Here is an 18,615-nt window from a genome sequence, read left to right on the forward strand (position 1 = left end):
AAAGTTATACCAATTTTTGAATTGTTGTTAATGACTGGTTCCATGACATTTTCCCCAGAGAAACAGGAAGCAACTCACAAGCACTGGAGGAGCAGCAGATGGAAAAGTCACTTTCTGCACTCTCGTAGTCGTCAGGTTCAGTGAATTTGCACTTTGCCGGATTTTACTCCTGCAGAAAGAGGATTTAGCGAGTGAGTGAGCAGGTGATTTAGGGAGTACCACCGGGTCAGGTCTTTCCCGCTTAGGCAGAAAGCCTCCCCGCTCCCGGCGGTTTAGGCAAAAACCCTACATTTCATCCAAGCCCTAAGCTGTAGTCTAAAAAGCCACCAGCGTGACAGAGACGGTCTGTACCAGAATCCTACAATCGGCCTTATTTCACTCAAGTGCAGCCTACAGATTGTCTTGCCGAGTTTGTGCAGATGCTCCACAAGCACAAAGCTACAGCAGAAGGTGAGACGAGGAAAGAATTTCAGCTCTCTACCCCAACAGCCCCCAACAGCGAAGACCCTGTGTCTGATGCAGACCACAGATGTGACATCCCTCTCCATGAAAAAACAAACAAAACCAACACAGATCAGAACTTGACGCTGGAGCCACTTTACCCAGCTACCTCCTGCGGTTATTCCCTAACACGACTATACTTCCGTTCAAGAGTTGCAGTCCCCGTCTACCGTGGCGAAGCTCGCAGCGGTTCCCAAAGGCACTTCTGACCTTACGCTCTTTTTTACCTTGCTCGGTGCACCTGCACAGACAGACGTAGGCGCTGAGTGTCTCAGGACAGAACATACACGCAGCCTTCCCAGCACAGGGAGACAGTGGTGAGCAAGGCACTCCCAGCACACCACACCGCTCGCCTCTCCCAGCACGAATTCCAGAATCCCAGCACGAATTCCAGAATCCCAGCATCACAATGAAGAGAAAGGCCTTCCAGAATCACTGGAGGTCCTCTGGTCCAGCCCCCCTGCTCAGGCAGGGTCACCTACAGCAGGCTGCCCAGGACCGTGTCCAGGCGGCTTTTGCGTATCTCATTCTGAAACATACTTTGACAAAGAGCAACCTGACAAGCCCAACTGCAAATGCATTTGCAACACGTGCAACAGGCCCGGCTTGTTGGTGACTCTCTCCTGCCAATTTAAGGCTTCTCTCCACCACACAAGTCAAGCAATACCACACCAGCAAAGCCTTGTCACCATTAGTTCTCTAAAACTGTATCCGACAGCTTCCTAGGTAGAAGGCACAAAATTAACAGAAGCCTGATTATGTTCGTCTTTCACTGTCTTAACAAAGCAAACCCCAGGCAGATCAATGCAGGAAAACCAGTTGATGCAGCAGGTGAACAAGAAGCTGTCCTCAGCAGAACAGGGTACGGTACTGTGTGCCCAAACGCCTGTGCCAGCTGCCAGCCAAGACCGATACAACCATCCAGAGGGAGCACCTGAACGACCCCGGTTAGCCATACACCCCACACAGGGCTCAGCATTCCCGACAGAATTAAGTCCCTAATTTTTATCAAACCCCCATCATTTTATCAAACATGATCAGGAAGCAATTATTAGATCTGAAAGACTGACGCCACGCTTCCTTTCTATTGGCAGAAGTTCCAGACCTGGAGTCACGGTTTATTAAGGAAGGGCAGAGAGGGGCGTGAGTAACAAATCTTAAAGATGACAAAAAGGGGAAAACATCAGACTCAGAAGACCAGAGGTTAATGGATCTGGCCGCAATGCCCGTTACTGGGAAACTCGCCTGAGCCACAGCAATGTGCTGGTGCTCCCACTCCTTCCAGGCTTCCTCCGGACGGGACTCCCACGTGGCCTGTGTGCTCCGGATCCGCCACTCATTCCCAGCCAGCAGAAACTCTTCTCCCTCCTGCCTGCAATAGCCTTACTTACACTGGGTTTGGGCTTTTGTCTTGATCAGCACTTGATAAGGGAACTGACTCTGAGCAACTGGATGTGCCCACGCCAGTGCTGCAGATGAGGACAGGGACCATTTCTCAAAGGCAGAGCTGTCTTCTTTTCTTCTCAAGTTTTTAAAACCAATGTGTCTGTGGAGAAAAAAACCAAACAGAACACCTTTGAAAAAAAATCCCAAGTCACAGCTATTAAGTACTACTCCTGTATCGCCAGGCAGAAATGCAGCGGTGCTGCTAAGATGCCTTAATAGAGCAGAGCACCAGCTGGCCAGCAGGCAGTAAGGGGAGAGCAGCCGCTGTCAGGGAGCGCCCACCCCAGACAAGGCTTCTGGGGGTCTTGGTTCACATGGGCCTCATCTCCGGGTCAGATGGAGTCCTAATTCAGACACAACAAGGGGTCTGCGTTCATCGGCACGTGAAAGCAATTCAGCTCTTTGCAGGACTGAACTGGTGCGGGAAACGTTAAATCTTCTGCTCCTGATATCTCCTCGTAGCCAGGCAGCTGCAGCCACGCGGTCACGGAGCCATGAACCGCGTTGGGACAGCAGACATCTAAGTGCCTGAGCTCTTTTCAGGGGAGCTGGAATAAGAAGGAATAATTAGTGCTGGAGTCCCAGCGAAAGCCTGTCTGGAAGGACTGCAAAGAGGGCCGTTTTCAGTTCTGAGCCCCAGAAAGGCCAGGAGGAGAGAGGGAACCTCCTCTTGCAGAAGGAGACCAGGGACTGGGGAAGTGGCCGGGAAGCAAACTGCTCCTGGGCAGGAAGGAATAGCTCTGTGTGGCACTGTCGCTGGGATCCGGCATCGGGAAGCAGAGACAACCAACGCCTGGCAGCAGGGGTCATCTGTACGCTCTACGTTTCAACTCTGTGCTGCGTTGCCGGCAGAGAAAGGGAAGGAAAGAAGCTGAATTAAGTCACGCACACGAGAGAGACCCAGAATTCTCAGGAAAAAGAGCTACCTCCGTCACATAACTTAGCTGTCAAAATATACGCCGTGCGTTAATTAGAATACAGAATAAGCTCTTAATATGCTGCCCTCCCTTATTGGCACATTCACCCTTTCCTTCCTCCTCAGCTGTCAGTCACTTTGAGCTGGTATCTCTTCTCATTTTGCCCAGCACCTGACCGCAATTGGCACCGAGACCAGAGCGGGAAAAACTATGAAAGTGTGCCTTTCAGCGTATCGTCAGGTTGACAGAGTTCCTTCGTAACAGAGGTCTGCTGGAGTCTCGGCTGCAGTCTGTGAGCGTATTACCTGCCATTGGATTTTGAAGGAGGTTTTTAAAATTAGTTTTAAACCCTACCAAAAATGAGATAGGGATTAACATGGAAAAGATGACCATAAAGTCCTTAAACGTAAAAGAAGAATCCTAGTGTCTTAGCAATCTGGCTATAAACTAACTCTTTTTAGCAGGTTAGCAATTTAGGAGAAAGAGAGACAGACAGATGAGAAGACAGAGGTGGTTTTTGTCAAAGTGAATACCGAAGGTGCTCAAATCCTGGTAACTCTGCCTTACGCTAGCACCAACGTAAAAAAAACCCTCAAAACCACGTCGATGGTATTGGTACAAGTAACAGTTGAAGAATCTGTCCTTAAATTTGTTCAAAACAGTAAGAAAGTTAGCATTTGAAGAAACTCAGGTAAGCTGTTTGAAGACTGTCAGCATTTACAGTCAACATTTTCACATGTGCACGTTTTCTATTTGTATTCTTCCATCTTTCATTTGATAGTACTTGCTTTAAGAAAAACTACCTCTTCAAAGGTGCTGGAGTATACAGTTAATTCACCCGAGACAAAGAGGACCCTGTGGGGGTTTCATCTTATTTAGGAATGCAACATCTGGTGCACAGGACCAACAGTAATCGCAGATTACAGGAAACAAAACTACTTGTTTTATAATACTGCCTCGCTTTATGTAAAGAACACGGCGTTTATATAAAACAGGTGCTTATAGTTTTATAGCTGCATTTATCTCTATTTAGTTAAATTTTTCCAAATATGCAGAGAACTCTTGCAAAAGAAGCGGGGTTTCAATCTCTAACGTAGAAAGCGAGAGATCGATTTTGTGTCAGCCACGTTTCCGTTCTGAAAACAGAAATGGTCTCCATTTGAGTGATGCATTAATAGTGCTACGAATCTTTTAGAATCACAGAATGGTTTGGGTTGGAAGGGACCTTAAAGATCATGTAGTTCCAACCCCCCTGCCCTGGGCAGGGACACCTCCCACTAGGCCAGGCTGCTCAAAGCCCCATCCAGCCTGGCCTTGAACACTTCCAGGGAAGGGGCATCCACAGCTTCCCTGGGCAACCTGTTCCAGTGCCTCACCACCCTGACAGTAAAGAATTTCTGCCTGATATCTAATCTAAATCTACCCTCCTTCAGCTGTAAACCGTTACCCCTCATCCTATCGCTACACTCCCTGATAAAGAGTCCCTCCCCATCCTTCCTGTAGGCCCCCTTTAGGTACTGGAAGGCTGCTATAAGATCTCCCCAGAGCCTTCTCTTCTGCAGGCTGAAGAACCCCAACTCTCTCAGCCTGTCTTCATAGGAGAGGTGCTCCAGCCCTCGGATCTTCCTTCTTAACCCCCTTTTTTCTTCAAAAAAGGAGGACAACCCAGAAAAGAGAAAGAAGGAATGTACTACAAGAGATGAAACAGCTTGGCCAGTGTTACGGCAGAGCAGCCGGGTGGCTCAAGCAGCAAAACGATGCTCTTAGGTCCAGGCAGCACCCACACACTTCAGCCAACATGCCCAGAAGGGTCACGTTAAGAGAGCATAAAGGATGATTTTCAAATTACAATGAGCAAAAAAGAAATCAATGTACACAGAAAACTAAGATTTGTTAATACGGAAGCAAAGCGACCTCATTACCTGGTCATTATAGATTTCCAGCACGTTGAAAGTGTTCTGTAAAGACAAGAAGTAATTAGAAGGTAAAACAGACAGGCAACAAACAGCAAAAGCTAGGCTCTGTATTTCAGCAGCTTAAACATTAAGTTTCTGCCCCATGACTTTTCTCTTCTCCCTGTTGCTTATTCCGTGTGCCTGCACTTTCAACGGAACCAAAGCAAGCACCGTGAGCTGCGCTGGAAAAGCCGTGATTTCAGCAAAAATCCGGTACTGGTAAACCACTCTTAGAAATCCTTTTGCTCTGAAACAGGATATTTCACCACATCATTCTAGTAAGAAGCCATTTGCTACAGATAGGAGGGTTTTAAAAAATTTAAAACGGTGTTTAAACTTTGAGAGAAACTAAGGGATTTTATATCTTCAACATTTCCTACTAAAACTGTTTTCTCTTATCAGAGAAGACTTTTTAAACTCCATCGTAACATACGTTTCAATACACCATTTTATTGTATTTTTGTTGTATTTTCCCCTAGCCAAATGTGCACGAGGAAACCGCTAGCAGACCTCAGGGTGGGCTAGCCAGTGAGCAGGAGGAAAAGCCATCTCTGGAAAGATGCGGTGTCTCAGCCAGAGGTCAGAGACGGAGCCCAGAATTGGGGCACAGACGACAGCTGGGCTCAAGGCTCTGCTGATCCTCTGGGGCTCTGCAAATGTGGCTGCGTGGGGGAACCTGCAGAGTGACAGCATGCCTCTGGTGTCACTCGTGAGCTTCAACTGCAACAAGCCAGAGAGGCGGCTTTCTGTGAGCTGCCCCAGTGCAAGATGGCAGGTGGTAAAGGCACGGCCCCGTCTCTGGCAGCCTGCGTAGCCAGCCGCGTTGCTGTCGTGCATGTGTGTGGTGCACCCTCAGCCTTGCTACTGGCCTGACCTGCAAACGGGAAAGCAGCAGCCGCATCCAAGGGTCTGGGACAGAGACACCCCCAGGTCTGGGGTGCACCAGGCTGGGCTCCTGCCGCCAGGAAGGACGAAGCCCCGGCTCAGCAGATTTGTAACAACCCTTCGCTACTTGGCAGACACCGGCATCAAGCTTTAAGCTTCGCAGCATTAAGTTCACCAACGCCAAAAAGAAACCTGTTCTGTACCAGTAAGACTACGGATAAGAACTAAATGACTCGTGAGACCCTATGGATTGGTTTCTGCCCGTAGCTTGTTTTCCCCACCAGAAATCAACAACAAAGCTATTTACGAGTGGTTACATGGGAACTGATGAAATTGCAGCAAACAATTTTATTGAAATAACAAGCCTGAGAGTAGCGTTCCACGAGGGGAAGTTCTGATGGGGGATTAAACTGCTCGGTTATCCTCAGACATATCTGCACACTGGGCATATTCTTGCAATATGATCCATGGCTTTATCCAGTGCACTTCCAAAAGGAGAGACGAATTTTATTTCCACTGGTGGAGGTGACCAAGAGCCTCCTTTTCTTGTGGTCCTGAAAAGAAAGAGAAGTATCAAATTGATTTTTTGATTACCAACAGTATTCAGTAGAGGAAAACGTTTTGCAATGTTGGAATTACAAAATCGATGCCAAAGAATTATTTATGGGCTTCTTTGAAGATAGGGTCAAGGCAGAAAACATACAGAAAGAAGCTTCCTTTTGCTTTCGTTCCTTACCAGACTGTCCCAAGCATTCTCACTCAGTATTCGCGTGAGCTTTTTGAGCGCCCCCACGCCCTGATTTTAAGAGGCAACTCTCCCCAGACGGTTTTCCAGAAGGAACCGGAAAACACGGCCAGAAACAAGACGTTCTCTTTACTCGTTGTCTGACCCACTCCTGCCTTCTATGGGGAACTAAAGACCGTAAGAGCGTGGTTTCGTAAGGTGGAATGACAGGAGAGCACGCCATCATTGCAAAGAGTAGCACCCACTTGGCCTTTCCTAGCCCCTCCCTCTTTTGGTTCCAATAGAAAACTGAATATAAAAATATAAAAATATTGCACAGCTTAAAATACAATTGTTTACATTCTGACTTCGATACAATGCAACTTAACTGTGAATGTAAGGAATTATCATTTTGTATTGTAAGCCCAATTATTTGTGCCAGAAGGTCAAAAATCATTTATAAAATTTAAACTAGTACATTTTACACGATTACTTGTTAAAGGAGTTCTAAGCAAACTTTAAAAAGCTTAAAAAGCTTTTGGCCTCACTTTCGAAGGCTTTAAACACTCTTGCAAACCAACATTAACATTTCTGACCTATAAAGGCCATTCAACCCTATGTTCCCTCAAAAAGCTATCAGACAGTAAGCATGTTGTGAAGTATACATTTTTATTTAACAATCCTAAAATAAGTTGTATTTACATATTATATAAATGTATGAAGTCTTACTATAAAATAGAAAACTGCATTGACGGAGGAAATAACACTCCATATGGAGTTACTTATTGAAGACCGTTTGTTTATGAAATTTTACAATAATTTATATAAATTAGCTCTTCCAAATTAGATGATTTTTTTTTCTTTTTACTAATCCACACAGTTTTGATGACTTTACGAACAGTGGTGTGTGTACATTACAAACTTAAAACACTGTTACAGCATCTTCCGGCGCACAACTGGCTTTGGAAAATTAGACAGTCTTTTTTTGTTCTTTCGTAGAGTCTTCTCTGCCGTGTCTGCGGTTTCTTTCTGTTTGCTTTTTGTTCCATCTGCTGGAGTTCCAAAAGGAGAGACGAATTTTATTTCCACTGGTGGAGGTGACCAAGAGCCTTCTTTTCTCGTGATCCTAAAAAGAAAGAGAAGTATCAAATTGATTTTTTGATTACCAACAGTATTCAGTAGAGGAAAACATTTTGTAATTTTGGAATTACAAAAATCGATGCCAAAGAATTGTTTATGGGCTTCTTTGAAGATAGGGTCAAGGCAGAAAACATAGAGAAACAAGCTTCCTTTTGCTTTCGTTCCTTACCAGACTGTCCCAAGCATTCTCACTCAGTATTCGCGTGAGCTTTTCAAGCCCCCCTCCCTCCTCCCCCTGCCGGGATTTTAAGAGGCAACTCTCCTCAAACACTTTTCCAGAAGGAACTAAAGACCGTAAGAGCGCGGTTTCGTAAGGTGGAATAAGACGACAGGAGAGCACGCCATCATTGCAAAGAGTAGCATCCACTTGGCCTTTCCTATCATGGACATTTTTTCTCCTGGACCTCAAAAGAGGAGGCGAAAAGACAAATTGAGAAGACAGGTCCGGGTCCAAATCCTTAAGCTGCACAGAACGGTCTGCTTCTCCAGCTAAAACCACAATGCACTGTTAGCATACACGGACACTAGACATAAAGGACAGTGACATTAAATTGCAGCTGATAATCAAAAGCACAATAGCCTTCTGAAATAAAAGGTCCAATCAGGTTCATAAACACTCAATGTGGAGGTATTTTTCCCCTAGTTACTGCCTCTTAGGATCCATTCTTTGGCAGTACATAGTGAAACAAAAATAATGCGGTGCAGTGATTTTACCTACACTTAGGTAATCAAAGATATTGCGCTCAAGAGGCATCAGCAATCCTTAAACATCTCAAAAGAGTTCTTCTTATCATGTACTCTAATACAAAGAGCCCAATGCGCAGTAACTTCACTACCAAAGTATATGTCCATGGAAAACAGTCACATCATTAAACAGCTGGATAGTTTGTTACAAGATGCAGCTCATTTTAAGTTAAAAACTGAACAGGATTTTGGAAGCATGTCCCCTTTGTTTCTCCAGTGTGGGGAAGAGATGTCAATCACATATTACCAGACACCCTCCAGTTTTTCAAACAGGTAGAAATTAAGCTCATGATAAAAATTCAGATTAAATTTCATATTACTCTACTCAGATCAGCCTCCTCCACCACTAGCCAGCCAGTCACGTAGAGTTGAGAAAACAGATGAATCATCTCCTCCCCAATTTTTTTTGTATGGTTAGATTCTTTACAACGCTTAAAAGCCATCCTCACAGTCTGTTTTCTGTGGTTTACAAAACAGCAATATCCCCTATTTTGCGTATAAACATAATGCTCCTACCTTTACATTTCTTTGTCAGCTTTGTGAGAGGAGGGGAGAAAAGGAAGGACGCATTTTCCTCAACAGGCAGTTTCTGATGCACGGCAGTTTTGCGGGATCTGGTGCTCATAACGCGATCTGTTGAAGTTCTTGATGTTTCATCACGTCCTGATGGATTTAAGTCTTCAAGCAGCAAAGGACTGCCACCAGGTCCCTGGGGGAAGGCCCCCTCCCCTGTGCTCTCCTCCAATACTGCTCGTCTCTTTCTGCCCCGACGCCCTGTCCTTACTGCCGTCCTGGGTGGGGTTAATTCCTCCTTTGGCTGTGCAGCTGTTTGCTCATGAGTATCCGTTTTTTCTGGCTTAGCATGTGGAACTCTTCTGGTACTTCTCCTGGGAGTAGCAAGGATTTCCACCTTCCCGCCTGAATGTATGCCTTCCTGAGTAGAGAGAGATTGTGTCTCTGCCAAGAGATTTTGGGCCCCCTTCCTAGCACTTCTTCTAGGAGTCACCGGAAGTTTAAATTCTGTTTGAGGAAGTGACGATTTAGACAGATCAAGGTCAGGATTTTCTGAAACTTCTGATGAACTCATCTTTCTTCTTCTGCCTCTTTTAGTTGGCACAGGTAAAAGGACTTGGTCACTAGACTGCGCCTCTTGGTCCTTGACAATACTTTCAGTAAATTGTGAATTAATGCCCTTCAGTTTTCCTGCCCTTCTGCTGGGACTGACGGCTGGTTTTACCTTATGATCAGGGTCAGCCTGGCCAGGTCCTTGATCTCCTGCTGAACTTTTTCCTCCTCTAGTCCTCTTGGAAGCAGCAGAAGCAGTAATGCTACCCTCAGAAAGAGACGTTTCCTCAATAGCCTCTTCCAAGACTTCAGACGTAGCTTCCTTTGCTCTCCTTAATCCTCTTCTTGGAGTAACGGCTATGGACTGCGTACTGACGGACAATGTTTGTCCGTCAGAATGGCTGCTTTCTACTTTCTGTACGTTAGTCACTTTAGGCTTCCTACCTCTCGTAGGAGTAACAGGCATCACAGGTGTTTGCTCACCTTGAGCATTTTCTTCTGTTTGAAGACCAGAAGTCTCAGGGGCTTCTTTGGCTCGCCTGGTACTTCTCCGAGGAGACAGTCCAACCAGAAACGGTTTATCTGCCTTCAGAAGTTGCTGAGCACCTGCAGATGGAATACTTAAACTTCTACTCAGTTGTCCCCTTGTGCGTGTTCTAGGAGCGCTAACATACTCCACTTGATGGATGCTGGTTTCATCTTCCACTCCTTCTGGCACAGTTGTTAAAGGAGCTCTGGCCTTCTGGAATCTAGTTCCCTTTTTTCCTATGGTTTCATGAATAGATTGTTCTACAACTTCAGACGTGAATTCTTTACTTCTTGTGTCTTTGATTACATCCAGTAAGTTCTCAGCAATAGCCACCTTAATGGGTTCAGGCACATATGGAAGTGACTCTACAATATTTTGAGATTCCTGATCATTAGTTACAGTGGACACTGAGTTTGTAACATGTTCTTGGTTTTCAGTATTTCCTAAACTGTTCACAGGTTTCTCCTCTGTTGTTGCGCCAGCTGGCTTAGAAGCATCTCCTAGTGTAGGGTCTCCCATCTCCCCTTCACCACCTTCTTCTTCCAAGACTAAAGTAAAATTACTCTGAGATATAAAAAGCTCTCCATCTCCCTCAGCTGCATCACATTCACCATCTTTATCGTCAGGCAAATCACATGCAAACTGCTGCTCTATAGGATCACAGGTGTATGGAAGATTGCCTGATGGATGTCGTTCACTATAGGGTGGTGTTTCCGGTGCCTCTTCAGAGATTTGTGCCTTAACCCCACTGTCTTCAATCACCTAAAGTTAAAAAAAATGCCTGTTAATGCAATAGTCATTACCAAAGAGACCGACTTCAAACTGACCCAGACGAAACTGAGGACAGTGAAATGCAGCTTTTCCTTTCGGATCACTGCTGGGTGTAAAGTCAGAAACATACAGTGTACTCCCTGCTACCGATGACAGCTTCTGTGTTTAAGGGACAGAGAAGAGAGTGTTCAGTGTACGCCATCGCGTGCTCCATTTACCATCTAACACGGTAAAAGGCAACGATGAGAGAAAAGCTGAAAGTTCCAGTCGGCAACACTTTGTCAAACTGGCCAGCTCTCACATCCGACAGCTCAACCCTGCACTCTAAGGAGCCGCTTGGATTGCCTGAGACAACACAGCATATTCTAAATAGCTCCACCTCGTGTTTTTATGGTGCGAACAAAGGCAGTATCTGTTACGTATTTCCAGGGACTCAGATGGTCAAGATAATTTAATCCACGTGTAAAGATCTTTTCCCAGCCCTCTAAGTTGTAGAGCTAGCCAACACCGGCAGAAGGAAGAAACCCCTCAACAGCAGTCCCCAGTCTCCATAGAACCTGCTCATTTTCTTGCCTCCTGCTTTGTCAAAAGTTGCTAAAGCATCATATTATAGCAACGCGTCATGCTTCAAAACTAAATCCAAGAAATACCAGTCTGCATAAACTTTCCTTTTATGCTTACAACTCTATGAACAAGAAAGCGGTAAGCAGTTTGCCCTAAGTTTCCCAAGTCTAGAACCATCTTCTCTACAGCGTTGTCCTAAATCCCAAAGCCCAGACGAGCTACATCAGTGACTGCCTGTTTAACTTCCTCTGCAATCTGGGACACCGAAACGCATTTTCTCTTACTTAAGACCAATCTATTTGTGGTACCCCTACCTTTCAGTTTGTATTTCACTCCTAACTATTACTAATTCCTGTGACTACAATCCTACAGGAAATTGACAGTATGCTCTGCATGGTACGTGGATTCATTGTGGATGTCCCCTAAAGAACTCAGCAGCCCCAGCAGAAGAAAGAATAATGGGACAACTAGAGAATCACCAGTGCTAAGTTTCACTCCACGTGAACAACCTTTAAAAAGTCCTCTTTTACAAAGTGGAGATGTTGCAAAAAAATGCTGTTGTACTTAAAAAAAAAAAAAAAAAAAAAAAGAGCTTGAAGTACCTGGAGTAGCTGGAAATATCTTGACACTGAAATGAACTCACTGCTGGGATTTCTGTTTATGTTAATAAGGAAGAGAGAGGAAAGGATCCAAGCACCTAAATCATTCTGAAAATGAGTTTGGTTCCCGCATCATTTTGTCCTTTCGTAAACGGCCCCCAGCATCAACAAGCTGCACTCCCCAACTTTTTGTATCATCTTTAACAATTAAACTACTACTTTGTTAAGTCAAATAAGAAACGTTTACGTTCCAGGAAACCAAATGAATGCATGGTTATTTTAAAAAATAGTTTAGACATTTGTTTGTCCTTCTACAGCTCTCAAAGGCCCAAGTTTTGACAGGTTCTATTTGGTGCTACAGGAGCAGAAAATGCACAGCAGAAAAAGGGATCTGCCCTTATGGAATGAGGTTTTCACTTGTGTTGACCAGCTAAAGAAACACAGATGTTTTTGTGTGCCTTCTAATTGTCAGTAAGATGGGACTGTCCTCAACACTTGCAAAGCGTTTTCTATTTTGTAGAAAATGGGAAAAGAGTTTACTTACATTCGTTTCCTCAGTTTTAGGAAGATTGAGAGAAAGAGTTATTTCTTCCTGCAGAAAAGGAACATTTTCTTCAACTTCAGCTGCTTCCTGGTTCTGTTCTTCAGGTAAATCCACACACTTCCCCTCGAGGCGATTTTCTGAATGAGTACTGACCATGTCCTCACTGTCAAGGATACTTATCACAGCTGGAAGAGATTTTTATAATTTAAACTCAACTGCTGTATAAATGACACGGTTGTAAGCAACAAGAAGGAACAGACGGAGCAGGAGCCAACAATGGTAGTCTCCGTCCTGCCACCTATATTGGGCTTCCTCCAAAAACTAGAAGCCAGAACTATCTACCTGGTGAAGGAGGCAGCCCCACAATAAATTAAAAAAAAATACTAAAAAAAAAAAGGAAAAAGAAAAAAGAGGAAAAGGAAAATCAGCTGGCAATTCCATAGAGAAGAACAACAAGAGAGGAAAGGGGGGCTGGAAAGGCACACTCATAGCGAGCTCTTCTTCACAGCCTGAACCCCGAGGATGCATCGTCTTTTAACGCAGGAACTCAAGCAGCAGATCCCTGTCCTGGTTTCAGCCAGACGGACTTAATTTTCTTTCTAGTAGCTGCTGTCTTTTGGATTTGGTATGAGAAGAATGTTGAGGAATGTAGATAACACCGACTGTTTCAGTTGTTGCTAGCTAATGTTTATATTGGTCATGGACTTTTTCAGCTTCCCAGAGAAGCTGAGGGACCCTAGGCACCACCAGGGGGATATTCCATACCACAGGCGTCATGCTCAGTACATAAATGGGGGTTGGCTGGGGCGGAGGGGCGGGCAGGGATCCGCGATCACTGCTCAGGACAGGCTGGGTAACGGATCATCGGGTATTGTATCGTTTTATCTTGTATACCCTGTTACCATAATAATTATTATTACCACCATTATTATGACTTTCCTCTTCTGTTACTGTTCTATTAAACTGTCTTTTTCTCAACCCACGAGGGTTTTTTCTGTCCCCTCTTCTCCCTACCCTGCTGGGGGGAGTGAGCGAGCGGCCGCGTGGGCCTAGTTGCTGGCTGGGGTTAAACCACAACAATCCCATACCACACAAATTAGTAGTGGTGCACAACAGCCAAATAAATACTGATCTCTCCCTCTAATATTTTAAATTCTACCAGTTTTCTCAATATCTTTATCAAGAACTGGAACATTCGCTATGCGCCTTCTACAAGGACTTTGTTTGAGGAGGGTTTTTTCTCTACAGTTCAATGAAAGTTGGCAGTAACATGCTGGTACTACCTCAGTCTGAGACACCTCTAGTGGTATGGCCGACTACACATTTTACTTCAGGAGTCCAGCTACCTCAACTCACATAACAGCTCCAACGCACTGTACGTACACTCACCGTCTGTCTCCGGGGATGCAGAAAGCTGTGCATTTGGTGCAACTGCTATGGCTTTTTCTTCAGACGAAGAGGACATTTTGGACTCCTGGTAGTTTGTTTCACTTCTTGAACAGAAAAAGAGAAATGCCTCGTTAAGCTTCAAAACAAACCTTGCAGAACTTTACAAATGACTAACATTCTCTCAAAACGCAGCTGCAGCTTTTAAAGCATCTGGTGAGAAAAGGGCTTCCCTTTCCATAAACAAATAGGTGCTAATTGAGCACGCAGAGAAAATAGAAATTAAGTGTATAAAACACTGCCAGAAAGTATTCAAACCCCCAAATAAACCCGCTTATGTTACAGGAACCTCAGGTGTAACTTTAAAAGCTACACAGTTTTCAGACAAAAGCAGGGCTTATGTATGTTCGCGGTATCTGCTTAATAACCCTCAAACTATAAAAAGGTTTACATAGCCTGTTGAATGAAGTCTTTATCACCACACTTTGGGCCCTGCAATGATTTGAGAAAAAAGGCTCAAATGGACAGCTAGTCAATTTGACTTATATCCATGCCAAATTACTTCTGTTTCGCAGACAGAAAGGAATAGAAGGGCCGTTACCTAGGAGAGCACAGGAAAGAACCCATTCCAGGTCAAAACCATAGATTTCCAACACAGCAAAGGCAGCAGCTACGTCTTGTGTGAACCCAAAGTCTGTTTTATAAACTTACCTTTCACATGCAGTCCCAAAAGTAGCAGCCTCAGCTGCTTGGAACGCCAATTTCACATCCGCAGAAAGCGCAAGACATTCAGCATTTGAATCTTCCACGCATCCTAAAAAAAAAAAAAAAAAAAACCACCAAAAAGTTGAGGAACTTCAATAGCAACAGTCGCTCTCCAGGATCCTCCTGAATCCTCTCAGACTTCAGACGAATCGGGATGCGTACGGTGCACTGATCCTGGAGTACACACTCACTGCTACAAACTGTTTCGAGACCTCAGACCCAGAACTCTGACACCTGCATCCGTGCAGAGGTAATAAAACACAAAGGTATAATTGCGAACACACAAGAAGCTGGACTGGCTTCAATGAGTTGAATTCAGCTGAATCCCTAAAGACCAACTGAAATGGGCTTGGGAAAGGCTGCATAAGCTGTTGAGCCAGCAAAATGAGCAAGCATAGCTGTAAGGAGAAGCATGTACGCAAGCAGACTCACTTCCACAAGAAAACGACGTAACTGAGCACTAACGAGGTGGTTAAAAAAAAAAGAAGAAAACAAAATAAGTCTATCAAGTCAAAGCATGCAATACAGTAAACTTGCTGTAAAAAACCTGCAGCCTACAGAAATACCCCTAAAACATAATGGGAAGGAAGTGCCTGGGGGACTTGTGAGTGCTCATTGTTAACTGTCGCACCCATCAGTAATTTAACCTTTTAAAGACACTTGAAAAATCCAGAGACTTAGGTTATCATAGGATGAAACACTCCAGCTTCTTTTCTTAGTTCTGATGAATCTGGTTGTTCCATCTGGAAAGGTTTACCTTCAACCATTTCACTGCCTTCTTCCTTCTCGAATTCTTGAAAATGGGCGGTTTCTTCAGTGGAGGAATGAGCTGCTTTAGCAGCTATAAAGATGACGTCATCTTCCAAATCACCAGGTGATTTTGCATCATGATACTCCAAAGTCGTTTGGTCTGACCTGGCAGAGATGTTACTACTTTCTTTGCTGACATCCATTTTCTCCAAACCATCTCCAGGTATGCTTTCTGAAGACTCTTCCATTTCAGCACGATCATCCTCGGGATTGCTCAGAGTCAACAGAGTTGGTTTAGCTCTACTTTCCGACCAAGCATCCTCCACCACTCCACGATGATGATGCTCAGACGAAGGTCCAGACAGCACTTTAGCATCTTCTGTCACCTTTTTTTTTTTTCCAAAAAAATAAAATTGACAATCAGTAACACGCAAATGCTCTTTGTCAAAGCAAGAAATAAAAAAAAAAGGAAAAACAAACTGATATACAGTATAAGGATTACAAGTGTCAGCTTAATCAAGGTGCTACAAAATTAATTCTTATTCTGGCACTACGTTAGCTTTTGAAGCCAGCTGTCACAATTAAGCATGCTTTTGACGCCTCATTGAGTTTCCATGACCTTGGGGGATTAGGATGGAGTGAGTCTTGAAAGAGATCGCTTATACTGTCATCTCAAGGCGGTTCATTGGGTTCACTGCTGTCTCTTCAAGAAGAGGAGGAGCTTTACGTACCTAAAATCATAACTCAAGATTTCTCTTTCTTTACGTTTGCATTTTTCAACTTGGACGCACCACTCAAATATTCCACTCTTCACTATGCCCGGAGCATGGAACAAGGAAATTCATGTGCTCACGCTCCAGTATCAGTAAGAACTTTGTAGAGGAGAGGGAGCCTCTTGCTATAATTGAGTAGCTCTTTGTAACAGGCAATAAAAGGTATAATAAAAACTGACTGTGACAATTTGTTAGTACCTGTACGGAAAGCTCGTATGTGTAGACACTAGCACGTGCCCCTGTTCTGCCCCTGATTTTGGTACGTTACTTCGACAACTGCAGGACGAGCTGAATGAGGGAATCCAAGCGAGAGAACAAAAGGAGGAGGGGAAGGGGACAACTTTCAGGTGCACCAACTTCCTTTGACCACTATCCGAATGCTACCCCTGGTGCAAGGCAAGATGCAAAACTGAGCACCTGAGGGCTGGAGAACAGACAGCGCTACAGCTCTCTTCATCCGGGGTCTGTTTTTAACGTCCCTTTAGTAAATCCAGCCTTGCGAAAAGAGAGACTAGAAGGTAATGCAGCTCATGACTACGCTGCTTTCAAAGGTGTTTAATTCACCAAGTTTAACAAACCCAAACACCTGGCTCAATCTATATTCCTTTCCTGCCTGCCATACCACCCCTTCTTAAGGTTTAGCAGGAAGCTGAACTAGCAATCGGGAACACTCACAGCTCCTAACGACACTTGAGTAAAAACCACCAAGATCACTGGTATGTATTATGAAGGTGTTCCTGCAGGCAGGTGATGCTACAGAAGGTCTAACACAGCCGTTTAGGACCAAATTCAAGTCTGCCATGCTGATTTGCAATTCCAGTTCTCAATTTAAGGAGGCAGACAAACTCTATAAAAATCCAAATCCAAACACAGTCTATAAAGACTTTAACTGGAAAAAGATCACTCACTGCAGCCCAACTTACCCCAACAGTCCACGCTGCGTTCGAGTTCTCCTCCCTGAATGATATCCTAGGCTCCTTTGCTCGTAAAGGAGGAGTGACCGATCGTCCCGGAGACGCGGAGGGAGTAGCTAGGGGAGTGGTGCGAAGGCTGGATCTGAGAATAGACCGAGGAGTAAACCCAGGAACACCAGAAGCAGATGTGGCCAAAACTTTAGCTCTCTAGGAAAAGAAATAAAAGCACTTAATTTAAAACCCATTAAATGTTCAAAACAGAAGGCTTCCCTTGTCAAAAGTAAGAGTTTAAATTACAAACCGAGTTTGTACCAGCAGGGAGGATGTTTAGCCTCTGCACTGCTCTTTTTCCAGAGGTACGAAAACCTTAACGATAAAAAAGCTTTTTATGTCTACAAGCTTTATATAACGATAAAAAAGCTTTTTATGTCTACAAGCTTTTGGTTTGGTTGGTTGTCACTGGTGTGTTGCGTTGGTTTTTTTAATACAAACCTTAACCACAGGAGGAGTGGTAAGTAAATTCAGCTCTGAGCCTCCTGAAAAATTATTTTGTGAGATGGAACCATGCATATTTGATCTCGGTGGGCTGGATGGCGTGAACGATGTGGAAGCTCTGCATGGTGACTGTGCTGCAGAACATGAAGGAACGGGATGGACCATCAAATCAGGCAACCTGTTAAGAGACACGATTTAAAAGAGGAAAACAGATAAATCAATGGGGACAAGATCATGCTGCGTTCGAGAAATCTGACATGACACAGCACAAAAACATTCAATCAACAAGAAATATGGGTAAGCCCTCAGCTGTTCAGGTGATGTATCAGGCCCAGGAAGAAGTTACAGGCATTTCCTTTTTGTAATTATTTCTCTACATTTCACACTTAATTTCCCAAATCACTGCCTCTGAGGCAAGAGTAATCCCATTTCAAGTTGCACGAGGCATGTAAGTCCCATGCCAGAAGAAAACGTATCTACATTTCTGCGCTGGGACCACTTCCAATTCTCCACTTAGTCGCGTCCCTAAGTTGGCCTTTTGGAAGCATTCATTCTGTGGATGTACTATAGCTGGAACGCTTCCATGAAGATTTCGTAACTGGCGTCCCAACAAATGCATCGCACCACTCTGCACCAGGGAGAGGATGTGTTATGGCTGGTGGTCCTGTAGCTCGAGGTCTAGAATTAAAAGGAAAATGTAACTGACTGTCATTCCCCTGAAGTCCACACGTACCAGAACTCAAGTTCATTTGACCACGCCACTCGTAGGAAAGTCATCTGACAACTACGAGCCTCCTTCCTGCTCTTTATAACTCTGCCAAATTTTAAGCAAAAAGGGCAGAAACAAAGCAGACACTGGGCAGGAGGTGGTAAAACAGGATTATTTGATCCCACAATCAAGTCTATCAGTATCTGTACACCCATACCTTGATGGTAATCATGCTCTTAGTTTCAGCTACCTTAAAACCTGTAAACACACTTTCCGGAATGTAAACACATATGTATTTCCATAAATGAGATTACCATAGCAGAAAAACTGTCTCTCCACACAGTACTTCTCATGCATCGATTCGTAAATGTTATATATTGAACGTGCAAAAAAGCCAAAGAAAACTTTATTCAGGTGCACCTTCCCTCCAAACACTCAC

General features: G+C 44.3%; 1 protein-coding gene across 1 annotated transcript; it reads right to left on the reverse strand.

Annotated features, from left to right (window-relative positions):
* Positions 1–7,080: 7,080 nt before the first annotated feature.
* Positions 7,081–18,408, reverse strand: LOC141740527 (protein ELYS-like). Its single transcript, XM_074579353.1, has 8 exons — positions 18,394–18,408; positions 16,982–17,179; positions 15,293–15,671; positions 14,482–14,584; positions 13,774–13,877; positions 12,385–12,569; positions 8,829–10,668; positions 7,081–7,554 (listed from the first exon to the last, which is right to left on the reverse strand). The coding sequence occupies exons 1-8, from the start codon at positions 18,406–18,408 to the stop codon at positions 7,508–7,510; spliced, it is 2,871 nt and encodes a 956-aa protein (XP_074435454.1). The 3' UTR covers positions 7,081–7,507.
* Between the last annotated feature and the right edge of the window lie 207 nt (positions 18,409–18,615).

The sequence above is a fragment of the Larus michahellis genome, chromosome 3 (genome assembly GCF_964199755.1).
Source record: "Larus michahellis chromosome 3, bLarMic1.1, whole genome shotgun sequence".
Taxonomy (NCBI): domain Eukaryota; kingdom Metazoa; phylum Chordata; class Aves; order Charadriiformes; family Laridae; genus Larus; species Larus michahellis.

What these genes read in the sequence shown, in the direction of transcription:
- LOC141740527 (XM_074579353.1), bottom strand. An exon ending in ACGCAGCGTGGACTGTTGGG is followed by an intron (nt 15,672 to 16,981) that starts GTAAGTTGGGCT and finishes AAAAAAAAAAAG; the next exon opens with GTGACAGAAGATGCTAAAGT. An exon ending in TTTGGGACTGCATGTGAAAG is followed by an intron (nt 13,878 to 14,481) that starts GTAAGTTTATAA and finishes TTTCTGTTCAAG; the next exon opens with AAGTGAAACAAACTACCAGG.